General features: G+C 42.6%; 1 protein-coding gene across 3 annotated transcripts in view; it reads right to left on the reverse strand.

The window, feature by feature from the left end:
* LOC115102030 (sodium- and chloride-dependent taurine transporter-like) overlaps window positions 1–22,314 on the reverse strand; it is a 32,692-nt gene that overhangs the window by 2,970 nt on the left and 7,408 nt on the right. For all 3 annotated transcript variants that reach the window (XM_029621535.2, XM_029621536.2, XM_029621534.2), the window contains exons 2-11: window positions 18,393–18,622; window positions 18,016–18,150; window positions 14,644–14,878; window positions 12,940–13,072; window positions 7,860–7,994; window positions 5,943–6,046; window positions 5,674–5,798; window positions 3,903–4,015; window positions 1,651–1,788; window positions 828–930 (exon numbers count right to left, since the gene is read on the reverse strand). In XM_029621535.2, coding sequence (XP_029477395.1) covers window positions 828–930; window positions 1,651–1,788; window positions 3,903–4,015; window positions 5,674–5,798; window positions 5,943–6,046; window positions 7,860–7,994; window positions 12,940–13,072; window positions 14,644–14,878; window positions 18,016–18,150; window positions 18,393–18,621 — 1,450 coding nt within the window. In that variant the 5' untranslated portion in view covers window position 18,622. The remainder of the gene's footprint in view (window positions 1–827; window positions 931–1,650; window positions 1,789–3,902; window positions 4,016–5,673; window positions 5,799–5,942; window positions 6,047–7,859; window positions 7,995–12,939; window positions 13,073–14,643; window positions 14,879–18,015; window positions 18,151–18,392; window positions 18,623–22,314) is intronic.

Here is a 22,314-nt window from a genome sequence, read left to right on the forward strand (position 1 = left end):
ATGGTGATGTATTAACTTAAAACAGAATCAGTATCTCTTCATCTCTAGACCAATGACAAAAGCTACAGTACAGGATGTGGCGCCATCATAGCCTCTATAAACACCCTAATCTACCTGTCGGCTTTTCCATCAACATATTATGGCATAAACAATCTCTCTGTAGGGGCTGGATTCAATCCGTATTGCAGAAGTTTCAAGGAAGAGCCACACGTTTGCTGGATTTAAATTTAAGGGCAATGTTCCCACCTTCGTGGAGACTGCATTCACGGTAAACACTGCATATGTCAGCTCAATCGGAAATGACCTTTACATTTTAACACAGATACTCCGATACTTCCGTGATACAGATTGAATCCAGCCCTAGTTTACTGTTAACGTTACAAAACTAGGAACAGGTTCTACTCAGCAATGACAGACAACCCCTGTTATGGCTTATGTGCCATTGCATGATAAGCTATTCTTAGCAATACCGGCATGCTTGCTCTCTTAATAACGGCTATAACAGCGTTACTAAAAACACCTCTAGGAATGGCAGCTGGGTCATTGTGCTCCTGTTCACCTCTTCATTACAAAGGTCAATGTGATGAGACGGCATAGTTCTTAGTAATTTGCCTTCAATAGAAGCCAATGGGCCGTGCGTAAAAGCCAATTCAAGTGATTTACAATTGGCGTGAAAGGAAACAAGGTTATTGTTTACCCCAAGCAAGGTCATAACTCATGTGTTATTGTTTTTGTTTAACACTTTAAAAACACAGTATCTTAAAATGTGTTTCCTAAATGTAGGCTACACACTTTATTTGGCAAAAAGGGCAACAAAAAAAACTTACCATATACCCAGGCTACTGCAATACATTCAAAGAATGCAACCCACAAAAGGCACACACCACTGGCTGCATAGTAGTCAAAGAGTTGAAACACATACATGCCACCCTGAAAAGAAAGCACATAGCAAAAAGAGAGTGAGAGAGAAATACAGAAAGGGAGAGCGATGGGGTGGGCATGGGTAGGAAAAAGTGGAGGAGGTTGATACATCAGAATGCGGGCGCTGGGCCAATGAAAGGAGAGTTCAACAGGTGGTGAGATGTGAGATATAATTGAAGTAAAGTTAACTGGAACATAGCATTCCAAATTGTTCCATTCGTGATGTCAAGCACACAGGATGTGATATGAGAGGTCGTTAGTAGAAACCCCATATTGGGGGTATAACGGGAAACAGCAAAGTATGTGGAAAAACTGTTGTGATCTTATCTTATATGTTAACCTGAACTGTGTGTAGTAGAAACGACACTGTGTATCGTTAGCTTATATTGAAGAGATGTTTCTGTATGTGAACATAATTTAATTACAAAGGTCCCAGAAGTGATTTTTTAAAATTGTATTTAACTAGGCAAGCCAGTTAAGAACAAATTCTTATTTACAATGACAGTCTATCAGGGAACATTGGGTAAACTGCCTTGTTCAGTGGCAGAACAACAGATTTTTACCTTGTCAGCTCTGGGATTTAGATCCAGCAACCTTTCGGTTACCGGCCCAATGCTCTTACCACTAGGCTACCTGCCACTAGTCGTAGTATGTCAATGTGTCTTACAAGTAAGGTAAAAACAACATGTCTTGCATAGAGATACCTTAAAGTGCTGTTGGTGGACTTACCTTCGTTACCATGGTAAGTCCCAAAAGATAGCTTATGCAGCACATTACAGCTATAAAGATCTCGCGGCGGTAACCCGTCCTTAGGGCGGCTGGATACAGATCGACCAGGGAGGTGATCTGTCCTTCCACCTCCACAAACTGGGGAGACAGAAAGCAACACATCAACCTTAATGTCCCACCAGAACTCTGACATCCATTACCACTATAATTGATATTGCTTTTAGGCCTCATTACAAAAACATGAATACTAAATAAATACATTATAAAGTAACAACCTATATTTATAGCCCTGGATCTCATATGAGCAAATACGCTGAGAAACTGTTGAGCATGAAAAATCCAGCAGCGTTGCAGTTCTTGACCCACTCAAACCGGTCCACGTGGCACCTACTACCATACCCGGTGCAAAGGCACTTAACTCTTTGGTCTTGCCCATTCACACTCCCCTTAATCTACACTGATTGAAGTGGATTTAACAAGTGACATCAATAAGGGACAATAGCTTTCATTTTTTTTAAATGTGCAGCCTGGAACCAATTTAATTTCTCAGTGGTCTGTCAAAAGCTTAACAAAAAGTCATGTCTGCCTCTCTATATGTTCACTTTTCTTTCTTCTCAAATCACTGATTAGACTGGACTAGAGAATGACTGCTGTCTTTGTTGTGCAGTAATGAGACATTCTAAACAAGTCTTCTCTTGGGAAGGCCTCCTATTGGTTTGTTGATGCAAAACAACACTGACTGTCTCCCACTCTTAACCTCTCTCTCGCCCTCCACCTCCCTCCCTCTCTTTCTCTAGTCTATTCTTCATGGAAACCCTCTCCACTTCAAGCTACTCCAGTTGTCTTGTCATGGGCTGAATTATTTAATAGGCAGTGCTGCTGTCGTCACGGTAAATGTATCTGGAGTCACACTACTCTGATTTAGTGAAATAGACTTACATACACTGAAAACAGTTTTTCCCCCACATCTTACAACAAGCCCACTCCTCATAACTATGGCATACGAGCCATGAAACAATACTTTATTCAGCACCTCTAATCTGCGTAAAATGTATGGTCAAGAATGACGGCCACTCTCCTACTGCTCAGTTTGCCTATGGAAATAGTAGTGCTAGAAGCACAAGTATTTATTTCAAGTTTGGACCATCATCCTGATCTCCTGTTTTGGCTGAGATATATCATTGGCCATGAGGAGGGCTGACTTAGCACAGAGTAAAATTACACTTGGAAGCTGGAAATGTGATAGTGAGAGAACCCCACTGATGCCACTCCTGTGTTGTCTCCCTGGCCTTGCCTCCGTTCATCTTAATCAACGCCCCGGGACTCTGGGCTGCAGGGACACCTCAGAGGAAGGCTATAGGACTAGATTGTTTGGTTCTACCTACTAAATTACTATGCGTTCAGAGATTAATTTAATTTCACACACTTTTACAAAAACTGTTTACTATTTGCGTTCAAGCCTTCAATATGTAACAGCTGTTTTTAACAGTAGAGTCCACTCTGGGAAAACACTGGTTAAAAATACTGCCTGCTGTGAAACGTGTTGGGTCGCCTTTCTTGTCTGGAAGTTATTTGAAACCAGGGGTCGTTGATGTTGATCAGACACACACTCTCTTTTATACCCATGACTGACCTGACTGCAGTCCTGTGCTCCATTTGGAGCACAACTGACTACTGTACTGGAGTACTCAAAGGAACTATACCAATCGAAAAGATACCACTTTACACTTCTGTATGTGTACCTACTTCCTATATATTTACATGGTACTGTAAATACATAGGCATATTGTAATTAGAGTTTAAATACACTAACAACATACTATAATTACAGTGTAGATACTCTAACGACATATTGTAATTACAGTGTGGATACACTATATTGTAAATACAGTGTAGATACACTATATTGTAATTACAGTGTAGATACACTAACCACATATTGTAATTACAGTGTAGATATACTAACATATTGTAATTACAGTGTAGATACACTAACAACATATTGTAATTACAGTGTAGATACACTAACGCCATATTGTAATTACAGTGTAGATATACTAATGTATTGTAATTACAGTGTAGATACACTAACAACATATTGTAATTACAGTGTAGATATACTAATGTATTGTAATTACAGTGTAGATATACATTGTTACAAGGTCCTTATATCTAGGGACATGTACTGTCACGTACTGTGGTACGTACCACTAGCAATAGTAATGTATGCTAGCTATTGGTTTAGTACTGACCTGACTGTCGAGGCCCAGTAGCAGAAGCATGATGAAGAATAGGATGGCCCAGAACGTGGGATAGGGCATCATGGACACAGCCTTAGGATAGGCAATGAAGGCCAGGCCAGGACCTAGAAGGAGGAGAAGAGAGGGGAAGGGGGGGGAGGGGAAGAGGAGAGGGGAGGGGAAGGGGGTGAAGGGGAGAAAGAGAGGGAAGAGAATTAACCAACCCATCTAATTTGAGCTTGGACGGTATGAGGGGGGATAAAAACATTAAACTAAAGACATTCAAAGTATCTGGAATGCTAATGTTACAGTACTGGAAGAGACTAAGTGATAAACCTTTGGTATATGCTATGTGTTTCTGTTCTGTAAGGACTGGATAGATTGAGGAACTATCCACTAAGTATCTGCTACCGTTCATATGCTGTGTGACTCTAGCATCCTGCATTAGTTTACTTGCTAAACAAATACTGACAAAGCAGATAGCGATTTGCTCAAAAGCATAAGCTAATTCAACAGGATTCTGAAAGGCACTTGAACATATACAAACAGGCAGGAAACTGAACTCAACCAACTATATATCATTAACTCTTGCAAGTCCATCCAACACAATAAAGTATTGCACAGCTTTAGTTAGACCTCACATTTGTCATTATTTACTGTTATCCACAATCATTTACATTTACCGTAACCTTAAGAAAATAAGACCTATTTTTCAAGTTAATCCTTTTCTAATAAATATGCATGAATTATAGCAACAATAAAAAAACAATCAGACATGGATTTTCAATCATTCCAATTGACAAACACAGCAGACACAGCTATAACAGTCACAGTACAAAATCATTATCTCCTCTTACTAATTCAAGTTAAAGTACATGGAAACAGTTTCTCTCTGAACCAGGTTGTTATCAAGGAAGGAACAATAGCAACACTGAACTGGACAGAGCGAGCATGCTGAAAGAAGATGCATCTCCTTCGGAATCCACATAAAATACAATATCAAGGTGGGCAGAAACAGAACCGCTTAGTTAAAGCCACCTCAGGGATCCACAGCTCACTGCAGTACAGTACTTAACATTACAGTTACATAACAATACTTGGCACTGTCATTTTCCACAACTATTTCACTGGTTGTGTGCAGTCTACTGTATTACCCAACATAAATGATAACAATTTAATTGGAACAGAATTGTCTTATTTTATTTTGTCTTATTGCACATTATAGTGACTGTAAACAATTACAATTACATCAATTCAATCCACACTTTCCAAACTTATGGATGACCCCTCACCATAAGATGTAATGATTTTTTAAATAAACATAAATATTGTAAATAGATTATAAACCCTAGAGTGGAACATTGATGCACCTGGTGCCTTTGAGCCCAGGTGACTGTGAATGGTAGAGTATAGCTGTGATTATGAGTGTGGTTTTATAGAGTGGCTCTTTATTTAACCCAGCTTTACATGGTAGCTCAGACACACGGCACAGTGCTCAACCAGAGCCAAATTCGCTGTGGAAAACACAGCATAGAAAAAGCAACAATTCTGTTTCTTTCAGGCCTTTATTCAAGGAGTGTCCAATTGCCGATACCTCTACATTTCAGCATTGTCGTTTCCAAAACTTATCTTTTCAAATGGCGCATTTTAGTTTTTTCCCTCTTTCAAATCTGGGTGTCTTTTTGGCTAAATCGTTTAAAAAAAACTTTCCAATCATCTGTTTTGTTCGTTAGCAGTGCCCACCATCACTACTACGTTCACCGTTGACCTTTGACCCTCATACCTGACTCTGCCACATCGGCAATGTCCACCCCTTGCTCTTGTGCCATGAAGCCCAGGACGGAAAATATTGCGAAGCCAGACACAAAACTGGTACCGCTGTTCAGGCCTCCCAGCAGCAAACAGTCCCTATGTCACACATATGTCATGGAGGATGTTAATTTACACAGACGGAACCGAAGTTCCCATTTTTTTCTTACGCAACCGCCTTTGACACGAGTTGCTCTCTCTACTACTACAGCAGTCCCCCGTCACCATGACAATGAAGCTCACCTGTAGCAGTTGTATTTGTATTTGTTGTAGCTCCCTAGTGACGTCATAGCCCCCAGACAGATGGCGTAGGAGAAGAATATCTGGGTTCCTGCGTCGATCCACACCTGAGACAACAACAACATGATACCAGGCGGCTCAGTTCGCCATTCATCATACACTTCTGGTCACATGGCCAGCAAACCTTTTCATCTTTGTTGGGACATAATTGGGTTAGATTAACCTAATAGGCAATGAGATTTGGCAATTAAGGCATTTTACTATGACCTTTTCCTTCTGCGTCTGATCAAACGTACAAGTAACTAAGCTACTGAGGCTAAGACACATAACTACTTGATTAAACATGTTGCGAGCTCAAATCAAATTGAGGGCACTGAATTGCTCTTCAATGCACTCTCAAAATTGGGGGATAAAAAGGAAAATTTCCATCAAAACTGAACATCTTAACTCCAGCAGTGAGCTAATTGAATTATATACACAAAAGTATGTGGACACCCCTTCTAATTAGTAGATTTAGCTATTTCAGCCATAACTGTTGCTGACAGGTGTATAAAATCGAGCACAAAACCATGCAATATCCATAAACAAACATTGTCAGTAGAATGGCCTTACTGAAGAGCTCAGTGACTTTCAACGTAGCACCGTCATAGGATGCCACCTTTCCAACACGTCAGTTATCAAATTTCTGCCCTTCTAGAGCTACCCTGGTCAACTTTGTTATTGTGAAGTGGAAATGTCTAGGAACAACAACGACTCAACCGCAAAGTTGTGGGCCACAAAAGCTCACAGAACTGAACCTCTAAGTGTCGAAGCGCGTAATTATTGTCTGTCCTCGATGCAACACTCACTACTGAATTCCAAACTGCCTCTGGAATCAAGGTCAGCACAACTCTTCTCCAGGAGCTTCATGAAATGTTTTTTCATGGCCGAGCAGCCGCACACAAGTCTAAGATCACCATGCGCAATGCCAAGCGTCGGCTAGAGTGGTGTAAAGCTCGCCGCCATTGGACTGGACTGATGAATCACGCTTCACCATCCGGAAGTTCGATGGACGAATCTGGGTTTGGAGGATGACAGGAGAACGCCACCTGCCTGAATGCATAATTCCTACTGTAAAGTTTGGTGGAGGAGGAATAATGGTCTGGGGCTGATTTCAAGGATCGGGCTAGGCCCCTTAGTTCCAGTGAAGAGAAATCTTAACACCACAGCATACAATGGAATTCTAGATGATTCTGTGCTTCCATCTTTATGGCAACAGTTTTGGGAAGGCCCTTTCCTGTTTCAGCATGACAATTCCCCCATGCACAAAGCGAGGTCCACACAGAAATGGTTTGTCAAGATCGGTGTGGAAGAACTTGACTGGGATGAATTGGAACGCCGACTGCGAGCCAGGCCTAATCACCCAACATCAGTGCCTGACCTCACTAATGCTCTTGTGGCTGAATGGAAGCAAGTCCCCACAGCAATGTTCCAACATCTAGTGGAAAGCCTTCCCAAAGGAGAGGAGGTTGTTAGAGCAGCAAAGGGGGGACCAACTCCACATTAATGCCCATGTTTTTTGAATGAGATGTTCGACGAGTCAGGTGGTGTATGTCATAAACCTGGATGGTTGGAGAATTCTAGCGAGTCTTGCATTGTGAGCGAGCACATGTTCTCTCATTGATTATAGTGTCACTAATAATTCAACCAGCCCTAACCAAGGCTGTGTACCGGTTCCTTTTCTGCAGTCCAGATTACTTTATGATGTAGAGATGTCAGTGAGAGGCCCTGATAGACGTGTAAGTAAACAGATATGCATTGATGCTGAAAGGGGATATGTGCAGTCATGTCATTGGGGGCAGGCGGAGGGGATTGCACAGAGACAGGGAAGATGGGTAGAGGGGTGGGGGTGAGGGTTTGGGTAAGAGTTATGGCTCCTACCTCTGGGTCCTGTAGGCGGGTCAGGTTGGGGTAGAGATAGAATTTGATCCCTTCAGACGCCCCTGGCAGAGTCACTCCACGCACCAGCAGCACAATAAGCATGACGAAAGGGAAAGTTGCTGTGATATACACCACCTAGAGAAAACAGATAAGAGGCAATTATAGATTTATTAGCTGATTTAAGGTTTCATAACATAATGGAACTTGGAGAGGATGCTTGAGGTAGAAGTTACCCCCAACTACAGATCTAGGATTTGATTACCATATCCCCAATTCTTAAAGGGATAAAGAAATATCTGATCCTGTGTCAATGGTTAATTCCTTAGGGCTCCAGAGATAGCCCATCAACTGAGGCCAAGGTTTCAAAATATAAAAGGTCGCGCAGTTGGCCATTTTACAGAATGGAATGTTTTTTGCTAGGAAATAAATTGGTTTAAACAAATAGGAAAGGGAGCATGGAATATACAGAAGGACACAACTGCACAAAGATAGTTGACTTGTTGTGGATGGCATTGTGTGAGGTGTTTTCAGTTGGGGTGGGAAGCTGGAGTGAGTGCATGGATATATACTTTACAATAGCCTTTTAACTGAAGTAACAGCTGCCGTCATAGTGTAGTAGTGGCCTCCATAACATAACCTGGTGACCTGTAGAGCTCTGTGTTTGCTCTAGGTGCGTGGGGATAAGAATATGTATTACATGGTAATAATGGCAGCCTTTTACAGTGTAGATTTAAGCCACTCCCTTGTTAAGATATGGTAATGAACAATTCAAGATGGCGCCGACAGAGATGGTTGCCTCGCTTCGAGTCCTTAGGAAACTACCCAGTATTTAGTTTTTTTAATGTATTATTTCTTACATTGTTACCCCAGGAAATCTTAAGTCTTATTACATATAGCCGGGAAGAACTATTGAATGTAAGAGCGACATCAACTTACCAACATTACGACCAGGAATACGACTTTCCCGAAGAGGATCCTCTATTTGGACCACCACTCAGGACAATGGGTCTAACCCCAGAAGCCGACCCAAAACAACAGTGCCACAGAAGGTGCAGACGGAGCGACCTCCTGGTCAGGCTCCGTAGACGTGCACATCGCCCACCACTCCCAAGTATACTATTCGCCAATGTCCAGTCTCTTGACAACAAGGTAGATGAAATTCAAGCAAGTGTTGCCTTCCAGAAAGACATCAAAGATTGTAACATTCTCTGTTTCACGGAAACATGGCTCTCTCTGGATATGTTGTCGGAATCGACATGCTCTCCATGCATGCTCTCCATGCATCCCGCCGACAGAGATAAACACCTCTCTGGGAAGAGGAAGGGCGGGGGTGTATGCTTCATGACTAACAACTCATGGTGTAATCATAAAGGCATACAGGAACTCAAGTCCTTCTACTCACCCAACCTACAATTCCTTACAATCAAATGCCGGCCATATTATCTCCCAAGAGAATTGTCATCAGTTATCGTCACAGCTGTGTACATTCCCCCTCAAGCAGACACCAAGACGGCCCTCAAGGAACTTCACTGGACTCTGTAAACTGGAAACCATATATCCTGAGACTGCATTTATTGTAGCTGGGGATTTTAACGTAGCAAATTTGAGAACAAGGCTGCCTAAATTCTCTCAGCATATTGATTTCACTACACTTGGGGGTAATACACTCGACCACTGCTACTCTAACTTCCGCGATGCATACAAAGCCCTCCCCCGCCCTCCCTTCGGCAAATCAATCAAGATGTACCAGTGACTAGAACCATTCAACGCTGGTCTGACCAATCGGAATCCACGCTCCGGTCAGCCTCAGAAAACAACATCGGTCTACATGCTGGCTCGGTGAGTGAGTTTAGAAAGAAGTGCATTGTAGATGTTGTGCCCACTGTGACTATTAAAACCTACCATAACCAGACACCGTGCATGGATGGCAGCATTTGCACAAAACTGAAAGTGCGGACTACCTCATTTAACCATTGAAAGAGGTCTGGGAATATGGCTGAATATAAGCAGTGTAGTTATTCCCTCTGCAAGGCAATCAAAAGAGCGAAATGCCGGTACAGGGACAAAGTGGAGTCGCAAGTCAACAGCGCAGACACGAGACGTATGTGGCAGGGTCTACAGGAAATCACGGACTACAAAAAGACAACCAGCCACGTCATGGACACCGACGGCATGCTTCCAGACAAACTAAACACCTTTGCCCGCTTTGAGGATAATACAGTGACACCGTCGCGGCCCGCTAACAAGGACTGCGCCCCCACCCTCCTTCTCCACGGCCGATGTGAGTAAAACATTTAAACGTGTTAACCCTCGCAAGGCTGCTGGCCCAGACGGCATCGCTAGCTGCGTCCTCAGAGCATGTGCAGACCAGCTGGCTGGTGTGTTTATGGACATATTCAATTGCTCCCTATCCCAGTCTGCTGTCCCCACATGTTTCAGGATGTCCACCATTGTTCCTGTACCCAATAAGGCAAAGATAACTGAACTAAATTACTACCGTCCTGTAGCACTCACTTCTGTCATCATGAAGTGCTTTGAGAGACTAATCAAGGATCATATCACCTCCACCTTAATGGTCACCCTAGACCCACTTCAGTTTGCATACCACCCCAACAGGTCCACAGGCGATACAATCTCCATCACACTGCACAGTTCCCTATCCCATCTGGACAAGAGGAATACCTATGTAAGAATGCTAATCATTGACTTACAGCTCAGCATTCAACACCATACTACCCTCCAAGCTCATCAAGCTGGAGGCCCTGGGTCTCAACACCGCCCTGTGCAATTGGGTCCTGGACTTTCTAATGGGCCGCCCCCAGGTGGTGAAGGTAGGAAACAACATCTCCACTTCGCTGACCCTCAACACTGGGGCCCCACAAGGGTGCTTGCTCAGGCCCCTCCTGTACTCCCTGTTCACCCATAACTACGTGGCCATGCACACCTCCAACTCAATCATCAAGTTTGCAGACGACACAACAGTAGTGGGCTTGATTACGAACAACGACAAGACAGCCTACACAGAGGAGGTGAGGGCACTCGGAGTGTGGAGTCAGGAAAACAACCTCTAACTCAACGTCAACAAAACAAAGGAGATCGTGGACTTCAGGAAACAGCAGAGGGAGAACCCTCCTATGCACATCGAAGGGACAGCGGTGGAGAAGGTGGAAAGTTTTAAGTTCCTCTGAGTACACATCACAGACAAACTGAAATGGTCCACCCACACAGACAGTGAGGTGAAGAAGGCACAACAGCGCCTTCTCAACCTCAGGAGGCTGAAGAAATTTGGCTCGTCACCCAAAAACCTGATAAACTTTTACAGATGCACAATCGAGATTATCCTGTTGGGCTATATCACAGCCTGGTACGGCAACTGCACCGCCCTCAACCGCACGGCTCTCCAGAGGGGGGTGCGGACTGCTCAATGCATCCATGACACCTACAGCACCCGATGTCACAGGAAGGCCAAAAAGATCATCAAGGACAACAACCACCTGAGCCACTGCCTGTTCACACCGCTACCATCCAGAAGGCGAGGTCAGTACAGGTGCATCAAAGCTGGGACTGAGAGACTGAAAAACAGCTTCTATCTCAAGGCCATCAGAGTGCTAAACAGCAATCCCTAACTCAGAGAGGCTGCTGCCTACACTCAGACCAATCACTGGACACTTTAATAAATGGATCACTAGTCACTTTAAACAATTCCACTTTAAATAATGCCACTTTAATAAGGTTTACAATTGCATATCCAGCATTAAATCAAATCAAATTGTATTGGTCACATTAACATGGTTAGCAGATGTTAATGCGAGTGTAGCGAAATGCTTGTGCCTCTAGTTCCAACAGTGCAGTAATATCTAACAAGTAATATCTAACAATTCCCAACAACTACCTAATACACACAAATCTAACAAGTAATCTAACAATTCACCACCAACTACCTAATACACACAAATCTAAAGGGGTGAATGAAAATATGTACATATAAATATATGGATGAGCGATGGCCGAACGGCATAGGCAAGGCTGTATTTTATACCATTTTGCACCTTGCCTATGCCGCTTGGCCATCGCTCATCCATATATTTATATGTACAGATTCTCATTCACTTTAGATTTGTGTGTATTAGGTAGTTGTTGGGAAATTGTTAGATTACTTGTTAGATTTGTGTGCAGTAGGTAGTTGTTGGGAAATTGTTAGATTACTTGTTAGATTTGTGTGTAGTAGTTAGTTGTTGGGAATTGTTAGATATTACTTGTTAGATATTACTGCACTGTTGGAACTAGAGGCACAAGCATTTCGCTACACTCGCATTAACATCTGCTAACCATGTGTATGTGACCGATACAATTTGATTTGATTTAATGCTGGATATGCAACTGTTTACCATAATGGAAGTGGCTAATTCTGTGTTCTGTACAGAGCTGAAACCACAAATGAGGTATTTCCGTAATAGTTCGTCAAATAGACAGTTGATCGGTATCCCAACAAGCCACAGTGGTCCTTTAAGTGGTTCAGTAATCAGTGTTGGACACAGCCCAGTGACTGTCTCGCTCCATTGACAGGCAAACAGAGCTCTGAGGGGATCTGCTGTACTGTACTGCACACTAACACACTGTCAGCATTGAGTCTGGCCAAAACCTAATGTATAGTACAGTAACTCACGGTCCTTAATCAAACAGACTAACCTGCCTGTTTCTGCAATCATCAACAGACCGTTACTGCTTTGTCAGTGACAGAGACAAGTTGGCTACAACAGAAAACACCTAGCACCCAGGTTAATGCCCTTAGGGAGCAGACAATACATATTGAGTAATTCCCTTTTTTGGGTGTATACATACACATGTAGGATACTAACTTGAGTCAGTTTGCACCAGCAGGAAAATAATTCTGCAGCAACAGGAAATGTGAAATATTATGTGGATTATAATTAATGGACATTTTTGTAGGGGTTGATACATTTTTCGTAGTAAAGTTGTCCTGCAACAGGGTGATCAAATTAAGATCCGACATCTGTAAACACACTTTTTAAGAGACTACAAACAAGCCTGATAACAAACACATCGTGCTACTACTCACCTTCCCAGTGGACTTGACTCCCTTCCAAATGCAGAAGAAGCAGACAATCCACACTGCCAGGAGACACAGGGCTAGGTCCCACTTCAGTGGCCCGATGTCATCAATTCCAGAGGAGATGCTCAGCACATTGCGTCTTAGCAGAGAAGGGGCAGACAGCATCCAGGTTATTGACTGTTCTGATGGGACAGAACTGTAGGCTTATGTAGACCCCTGACCGATACAGTACAGTACATTTTCCACTCTATAAAAACATTTAAAAAAGTAGGGCAAGTGTGACATGTCATAATTCATGTGGGTCCTTTCCAAGGTTTTATGCCAACAGAGGTTACATCACAGCAGTGAAAAGCAAACATCCACATGATGTGACGGTAATAGTGTGTCTGTGAGGTCTAGTTTTCACCAGCCCTCCTCTGCTCTAGCTCACCCTGGACCTGAATGAACTGTGCCGTGAGACAATTTTAAAAGAATATGACAGAATGTTATTTTCATTCTATGTGTTCGATTTCTGTGGAACAGCCTCAATTCGTCGGGGCATGGAGTGTACAAGGTGACGAAAAGTGATCCACAAGGATGCTGGCCCATGTTGACGCCAATGCTTCCCACAGTTGTGTCAAGTTGGCTGGATGTTCTTTGGGTGGTGGACTATTATTGATACACACGGGAAACTGTTGAGAATTAAAACCCAGCCACGTTGCAGTTCTTGACACAAACCGGTGAGACTACCATACTCCGTTCAAAGGCACTTAAATATTTTGTCTTGCCCATTCACCCTCTGAATGGCACATATACACAATCCATGTCTCAATAGTCTCAAGGCTTAACCTGTTTACTCCCCTTCATCTACAGTGATTGAAGAGGATTTTTAAAATGAAGTCAATAAGGGATCATGGCATTCACCTGGTCAGTCTATGTCATGGAATGAGCAGGTGTTCTTAATGTTTTGTGCACTCAGTAAATATTTTTTACATTTAACTAGGCAAGTCAGTGAAGAACAAATTCGTATATTCAATGACAGCCTAGGAACAGTGGGTTAACTGCCTTGTTCAGGAGAAGAATGACAGATTTTTACCTTGTCAGCTCAGGGATTTGATCTGGCGATCTTCCGGTTTCAAGTCCAACACTCTAACCACTAGGCTACCTGCTTCCCCATATATGACTGGTAGAAAGTAGATATCATCTATGTTGGATTTTGTGTTGGCCAAATGTTAATAAGCATCATCTTAACCTAAATTATGATTTGAAGTTAAGTGGTTGTGGCTTCCCAAGAGGATACAATTTTGGCAGGACTTTTAAGAGGAAAGGAAAAGGATAATACCCCTTGATCCAAATATAGTACAGTGAAATTATCCAATTTAAAGATAGAATGAACCTCATGATAGAGGGGGGGTTTCTTGGAAATGTTGCCCATTCAAACATAAGTTTACAGCAAACAAGGAAGAGGCACAGTATCTGCACTGCTTATATTTGAGTTTGTTTTTGGCATTGTAAACCTGTCTGTGTTCATGTGCGTGTGTATGCATGAAAGGTGTGTGTGTGTGTGTGTGTGTGTGTGTGTGTGTGTGTGTGTGTGCGTGCGTGCGTGCGTGCGTGCGTGCGTGCGTGCGTGCGTGCGTGTGCGCGTGTGCGTGTGTGCGTGTGTGTGCATGCGTTTGTGTTTGTCTGTCAGTACAGAGTCAACCCAGCTGTCAGACAGTGAGTACTCACTCCCAGAACTCAGTGACGGGGGAGGTGAAGTTGGTGATATTGGCAGCCAGCATCAAGGTCTTGTTCTTGCGGACTGTGTCCTCCACACACCGGTCTGTGTTCCACGGCTGATTGCATTTGGCCCAGGGCAGCTCCGGTTGAAAGCACTGGAATAGGTAGTAGAGTCCCCAGGCTAGAATCACTATGTAGTAGATGTTCAGGAGAGAGACGATCACGATAGAGGCATAGCCAATACCTACAGAGAAGAGAAATGATTCATTAAAACCAATACTGGATTGATTGTTTGTTATATCAGTAAACCAGTGCAGAAGCTTGGGAGTAAACAGAGAACTAGTGTTCTTGGAATAAGTCACAGCCATGATGAAATCACCATGAAAATTGGGGGTTAAACAATTAGGGAAAAGAGGATACCTAGTCAGTTGTACAACTGAATGCATCTTCTGCATTTAACCCAACCTCTCTGAATCAGAGAGTTGCAGGTGGCTGCCTTAATCAACATCCACATCATCAGCACCAGGGGAACAGTGAGTTAACTACCTTGCTCAGGGGAAGAATGACAGATTTTTACATTGTCAGCTCAGGGATTTGATCCAGCAACCATTTGGTTACTGGCCCAAAGCTCTAAACCGGCAGGCTACCTGCCGTCCTCCATATGTAATAAGGTATCGATACATAAATAAACACATATTAAAATAATTAATTTGTTTAAACTATATTACGCAAATACCCTATCTCACATCCAATGTATTGTATCCAGAGAGTGAACAGTGTATGGAAAGTATGTTTTCTTTTTGGACATTTAAGCAACTTTTGGAACAATTTTATAGGGTTTTTACAGGTTTGTTTCGTTAGGATAAATCACGGGAAGATTTTTAGTTTGATTATATACACTTCATAATAATGTACATATAATAGTATCACAGTATGCTCTCTAAACACGGCTCTGGATATCACACGTTTTCGTATGAAACAAGAGTGTCGGATATTGTGTAATGCAAAAATATATATATTCTAAAGCAAATGTTTTGAAAGTATGAAAACAGCCATAATTGATACACAGAAAAAGGACTATTAATTTCAATTGCCGTTTATCGTATATTGGAATCAAACCCTTCAATGCATTTACTGTAGCAGAACAGTGCCATAGGGGCTTCAATATGTGTCACTGAATCCTCTTGCACACTAAACTAAGTAAAGCCAACATTGGAGCTGAAGCACTTCAGTGAACAGCACTGACCTTAGTGCCATTTGACTGCATTTATGTCTATAAAATCATTAGAAACCAATTCACTGACTCGGATGTTCACAACTCAACACTCCTATTTCAAAGAGAGGATGTTTCCCTGGCTTGAGTGTACTAACTCTGGTAATAATGACTTTAGTCGCAGAAATCCCCTGTAGACTTCCACTCCTCTGATCTATTTGTAAAGTGGCGTTACCTCCGCCAGTCAGGGTTGTGTGTGTGGTGGGTGAGGCAGGGCAGGCCTTCTGACGGTGTGATAAAACACTAAGAGGGACAATGGCAGCCGGCCTATAGGCCACCTGTGGGCATCTGTCACTCTCTAGTCTATATGTGGGTAAGCAAACGTGTGCGTGCGCATGTGCGTGCGCATGTGCGCACGTGTGAGTGTATGTGTGTGTGCGCAAGTGAATGTGTGTGTGCGTGCATGCACACGTGCATGTGTGTGCCAGTTCACACAACCCGCCAGTCAATTAGGCAGCTGCCTCAGCACTCCTTGATTATTCAAGCTCATCAACAGATGCTGACGATTGGCTGAACGCCCAGAGTCTTCAGCTGTCTGTTTCTACCTGCCTCTCCTGGCTTCATGGAATAGCAGTTTATGGCTGGGAACTGTTTCTCTACCTACTGGTCTACATGTTAGAACTGGTCTGCCAGTAGCATATCACAGTGTAAACCTATGGCAGGACCCTGACTGATAAGGAGATACGTTACAGTGCCAAACCGTGACGCCAGGACTGTAATAACGACATCATGCCACAGTAATATCCGATAACATATCCGTGGTGCTGACAAACAAAACAGGTGGCCCCCTGCTGCCAAGATCTACACCGTCCATCATTTCATGAAAAAAAATGTGTTTCTTTGCTGATCCACTGCATGAGATATTTATCATTTTGGGGCAGATCCCATTGCTAGGCAACTCGCTCTAACCTTCTCTGTTGCCATGGTAACACAGAACTCAGCACTACTTTACACAACCAAGGCTGAAAATACATGTGCGTGTGCATGTATGTACATAGCTGCCACCATTACAAAAAAAGGCCAGTCTAAAAGCCAATTTATGCTTGATCCGATGTGGTCGAAGGCTCCGTATGGAGTGTGTGCAATTGCGGAGGCTGTGGCAATTGTGGAGCCTCCAGAGGCAAGCAGAGGCCAAATTGAGCTCCGTACTGCATCGCCGTGTGCTTCCCAAATGTTGTAACAATACTGAGGGCTCCGTATAACTCAGTATACCTCCTCATTGACATGATTGGTTGACGGTAGGTGGGGGCGGGGGGTCCTGTATAAACACAAACTCACTGCCTTGACTACTTCCTTCACAACAGCTCTGCTCAACAGCTCTGCGGTGGCTCCGCAAAGCGCAAGAAGTATGAATGCCCTGACTTCTGCAGAGGCAGTATCACCGTAAATGCTGCACGGCCAATGAAGACATCGGATTGACCATGCAGCGCCTTTTAGAGTGTTCAATGTTTGGTGTTTGATTATGTCCACTCTAGGCTCCAATGCAAATGAGGCAATCCTCAACTAACCTGTTCGTAGATCAGCAGCACTGTGTGCTTTAGCTAAATCCTTATGCATGTCAAAATCACAGTCAGAGAAAGTTGGCTGAAGCACATCCGTATGTGAAGTAACTATGGTCCAATTACCCATCAGAACACAGGGAGGGAGACCTCAGCAGAACTCAATGTCTGTGTACTGAGTCTAGCAACCCACAGACCAACAGCACAATCAGTGTTGTTGGACGCTGCTAGGGAAAAACAGAACTACTGCAGTAGTTGTCACTGGAATATGTTTATTTTTTCATTTTTAAAGCAGGACGTGAATAACATCGAGGCTAGATCAAGGTCTGGTAACATCATTATTTTCAGTAGGGATTTTTTTCTGCAATGGGACAAGGCACTAAGCAGGCACAAAGCAGGTTTGGTGCCCCGCCTGAGCAACACTAATGGAAACTGTGTTTAGGCTCTTCGCTAATCCCTCTGTCAGTCGCTGACGTTATCACCTACAGTACATGTCCAAGAAGGCTTACACAACCTCCTTTTCCTGCCTACTTTCCCGGATGACGACCGGCCTTAATGGCAATAGGGGAGAATGGTATTAGGATAATGGGAAGCAGTGTAGTGACTCACCAGTGAAGATGGGGCAGAGTTTTTCCCAGCAGGTGATGCCTCCCTCAGAGGTATACTGGCCCAGAGCCACCTCCAGGAAGAACACCGGCAGGCCTCCACCAAACAGGAAGATGGTGTAGGGGATGAGAAACGCACCTGGGTGGAGGAGAGGAAGAGAGAGAGAGGGAAAGGGAACAGACAGTTAGCCTACAAATGTCAGGGTCTACAGTATGTGCTCACCCACAGCCATTTCACAAACAAATCAAAATCCTGTAATTGCAGTCTCCGACTTGAGTTTTTTTTTATAGGTTCCTGGAAACTATTATCAAACTTGAGTGACCCCCAACTTTAAGACCTGTCTGTATGGAGAAAGGGCCCATGTTCATTTGAATGCCTACCTCCACCATTCTTATAGCAGAGGTACGGGAAGCGCCACACGTTCCCTAAACCAACAAAGCCTCCGGCCACGGACAAGATAAAGTCTAGCTTGCTGGCCCACTTCTCCCTCTGGATGGGCTTGCCCTCTGCCTCGTCCTCCGGCCGCGTGCCCGGGCTCTTCCCTGGCGAAGGCTTCAGCGTGTCCTTGTGGAAATCCTTCAGACATTGGAGTTTCTCTTTCTGTGCCATGCTATAGAGGTTGAGAGGAGAGAGGACAAGGACAAGGAAAGAGAGAGAGAATTAGAGAGAGAGAGAGAGAGAGAGAGGGAGAGAGAGATGAACAGGAAGAGAGAGAGACGTGAGCCGGATAAGGCAGAGATAGGACGTCGCATTAGCAAGATGAGGGTCTCTCACGTGCTGTATCGTCAGCCATGGCGTGATACAGTGATACAGCTATGTGTCAGTATAGAGCCTGCAATGAGAACTGCTACAGGAGTTACTGTATCGCTTCCTCCTCGCCACAGTTCTCTTTTATTTACTCCCGATTAGATATACATTCCATCTTGCATTGCAAATCTCTCTGGGTTGAATAATCTCTTCACTTGCACTGTACAAATATAATTTCTATGTGCATAATATAAGAAATATTGATTATGTATAATTTTGTATCCATTAATTAACCAGGGACATCATATTGAGACATGTCCTGGTAATCAGACCTGGGTTCAAATAATATGTCAAATAGCTCAATTGCTTTCACATACTTTCAAAGTAAGTATTCAGATATATTTTATTTGAAAAGTAGTTTAATATTTTAATGTATTTGGAAATACACTTGGAAAGTATATGAAAAACAAATTTACACTGACTCAAATACACTCCCATGCATTTAACCCAGGTATTTGAAAACGGTATTTGAAATAAGCATTGAACATACTGCCAAATAACATTTGGCACACTATTTTACAAATAACCATTCAAATACTCAAATAAAAGTACTTATTTTTGGTTGTGTATTTGAAAATACTCAAATACACAGAAATAGTATTTTAAGTACCACTCAAACACACAGGTCTGCTGGTACTGCAGCTCGAACAATACATGAAGAACACAAATACAAGGAGAAGCAACAGCCTACCCTTCCCTTCAAGGTGGGGGTACATTGTCATCTAAGGAAAATACATATTTTGAACAGGATATACCGTATGCCTTTCAGACCACGTATAGACTAAAAATAATTTATTAAATAACTACAACACTGACAAACTCATGATATCCACCATAAAATGTAACCAGAATCACTGCCAAATAATTTTCCTAATGCTAAAAGCAAATTTAGAGAAGATACAGTGCCTTCAGAAAGTATTCATACTCCAAGACTTATTCCATATTTTGTTGCGTTACAGCCTGAATTCAAAATGGATTACATTTTTTTTCTCTCACCCATCTACACAATACCCCATAATGACAAAGTGAAAACATGTTTAAGAAATTGTTGTACATTTTTAAAAATGAAATACATAAATATGAATTTACATAAGTATTCACACCCCTAAGGCAATACTTTGGCAATGGTTACTGCTGTGAGTCTTTCTGGGTAAGTCTCCAAGAACATTCGACACCAGGATTGTGAAACATTTGCCCATTATTTGCCCATTTTCAGGTCTTGACATAGATTTTCAAGTAGACTTCATTCAAAACTGTAACTCGGACACTCAGGAACATTCACTGTCTTCTTGGTAAGAAACTCCAGTGTAGATTTGGCCTTTTGTTTTAGGTTGTTGTCCTGCTGAAAGTCGAATTCATCTCCCAGTATCTGGTGGAAAGCAGACTGAAGCAGGATTTTGCCTGTGCTCCATTTTTATCCAGAAAAACTACCCAGTCCTTTATTACAATTACAAGCATACGCATTATATGATGCAGCCACCACTATGCTTGAAAATATGGAGAGTGGTACTCAGTAATGTGTTGTATTGTACTTGCCCCAAACTTAACATTTTGTATTCAGGACAAACAGTTCATTGCTTTGCCACATTCTTTACAGTATTACCTCAGTGCCTTGTTGCAAACAGGATACATGCTTTGGAATATTCTGTACAGGCTTCCTTATTTTCACTCGGTCAATTGGAGTAACCACAATCCATCCTCACTGTTCTCCTATCACAGCCATTAAACTCTGTAACTGTTTAAAAGTCACAATTTACCTCAAGGTGAAATCCCTGAGTAGTTTCCTTCCTTTCCAGCAACTGAGTTAAGAAGCCAAGCCAAGGACTGTATCTTTGTAGTGACTGGGTGTATTGATACACCGTACTGAGTGTAATTAATAACCGCACCATGCACCAAGGGATATTCAATGTCTGCTTTTTTTTACCCATCTACCAATAGGTGCCCTTCTTTGCGAGGCGTTGGAAAACCTCCCTGGTCTTTGTGGTTGAATCTGTGTTTGAAATTCACTGCTCGACTGAGGGACCTTACAGATAATTGTATGTGTAGGGTACAGAGATGAGGTAGTCATTAAAGAATCATATTAAACACCGTTAATGCAACTTATTATGAGACTTGTTAAGCACATTTTTACAAAATTAACAAATTATTATTTACAATGACAGCCACTTGGGGAACAATGGGTTAACTGCCTTGTTCAGGGGCAGATTTTTACCTTGTCAGCTTGGGGATTTGAATCAGCATCCTTTCGGTTACTGATCCAATGCTCTAATCACTAGGCTACCTGCCGCCCCAAACGTATTAAGCCTTGCCATATGAAAGGGGTTAAATACTTATTGGCTCAGGACATTTCAGCTTTTCATTTTTTGTCATTTGTAAACATTTCTAAAAACATAATTCTACTTTGAAATTGTGGGGTATTGCGCATCCATTTTAAATTCAGGCTGTAACACATCAAAATGTGGAAAATTCAAGGGGTGTGAATACTTTCTGAAGGCCGTTTCTGTGTCCGTGTCCATTCCGAAAGCTTGGACGGGTTCTGGAAGATCCCACAGCTTAAGTTCACTGAATGTTTATACTGTAAACAGCCTTTCCAAGAAAGACAGGATTTGGAATGACTGTCTCAGGTATCCCGTTTCCCTGCCTGTTTCCCTGCCTGTGCCAAAGGGCTGTAAAACAATGAAAGCATGGCAGGGCAGGAGAAATTCCTTGGACATGGTAAGACACAAATGGATTTAAGCTTCCTGCAGGAATACAATGAATGGTGGCGTATAAAACAGGAAGAATGAAAAAAGCAGCTATGATTAATTGTAAGTCTGATAATACGAGTGTAACAGAGTAAGGTTTCCTGTCCTTTTGAGGCAGGCTCAGACTGAAATGCAGTTGGCAGAAACACAGAACCGGAGAACATTAAAGGCTTCCCCTCTACTCTCGCTGGCTCCAATGGAAATCTGTCATTGAAGATTGTGTGCCTCACAAAAGCTTACGAGTCAGTCGACTAGGTGCTTGGTGTCCAAAAGACTCACAGAACAATAGCTAGAGAACAAATCTTTCTCCAATAAGTAAACATTTCTCTTTAAGCCTCTGAAAGTAACAGTATAATTCAAAGTTGATTTATAGTTTGATCTCTCAACAATACATACTATTGTCAGACACCCTGATGAAATGTAAGCCTATGCGCATTGGTGTATTTTAATAACATCAGCCCATACATTAAAGGCTTTTTAACTTTCAAACCTACACGAGCGCATGGACTTGCCACTTAACACTTAGTACCATTTGTGGTTATAATTTTTGCTTTTGCTTTTCAAATACATACATGTATTACCAGTTTACAGAACAATCTATCCAAACTACTCTCAGTTGAAAGGCAGCCATAGATCTTTAAAACATAAGGTATCTTCATTCACCTTTTCGTGTGACTAGCACTCCAGACAGTTACATCCTGTAGCCACTGTACAGGCAGACTAAGAAATAGAACAGAGCTGCTTTTAAGCA

Source organism: Oncorhynchus nerka, linkage group LG20, assembly GCF_034236695.1.
Source record: "Oncorhynchus nerka isolate Pitt River linkage group LG20, Oner_Uvic_2.0, whole genome shotgun sequence".
NCBI classification, from domain to species: domain Eukaryota; kingdom Metazoa; phylum Chordata; class Actinopteri; order Salmoniformes; family Salmonidae; genus Oncorhynchus; species Oncorhynchus nerka.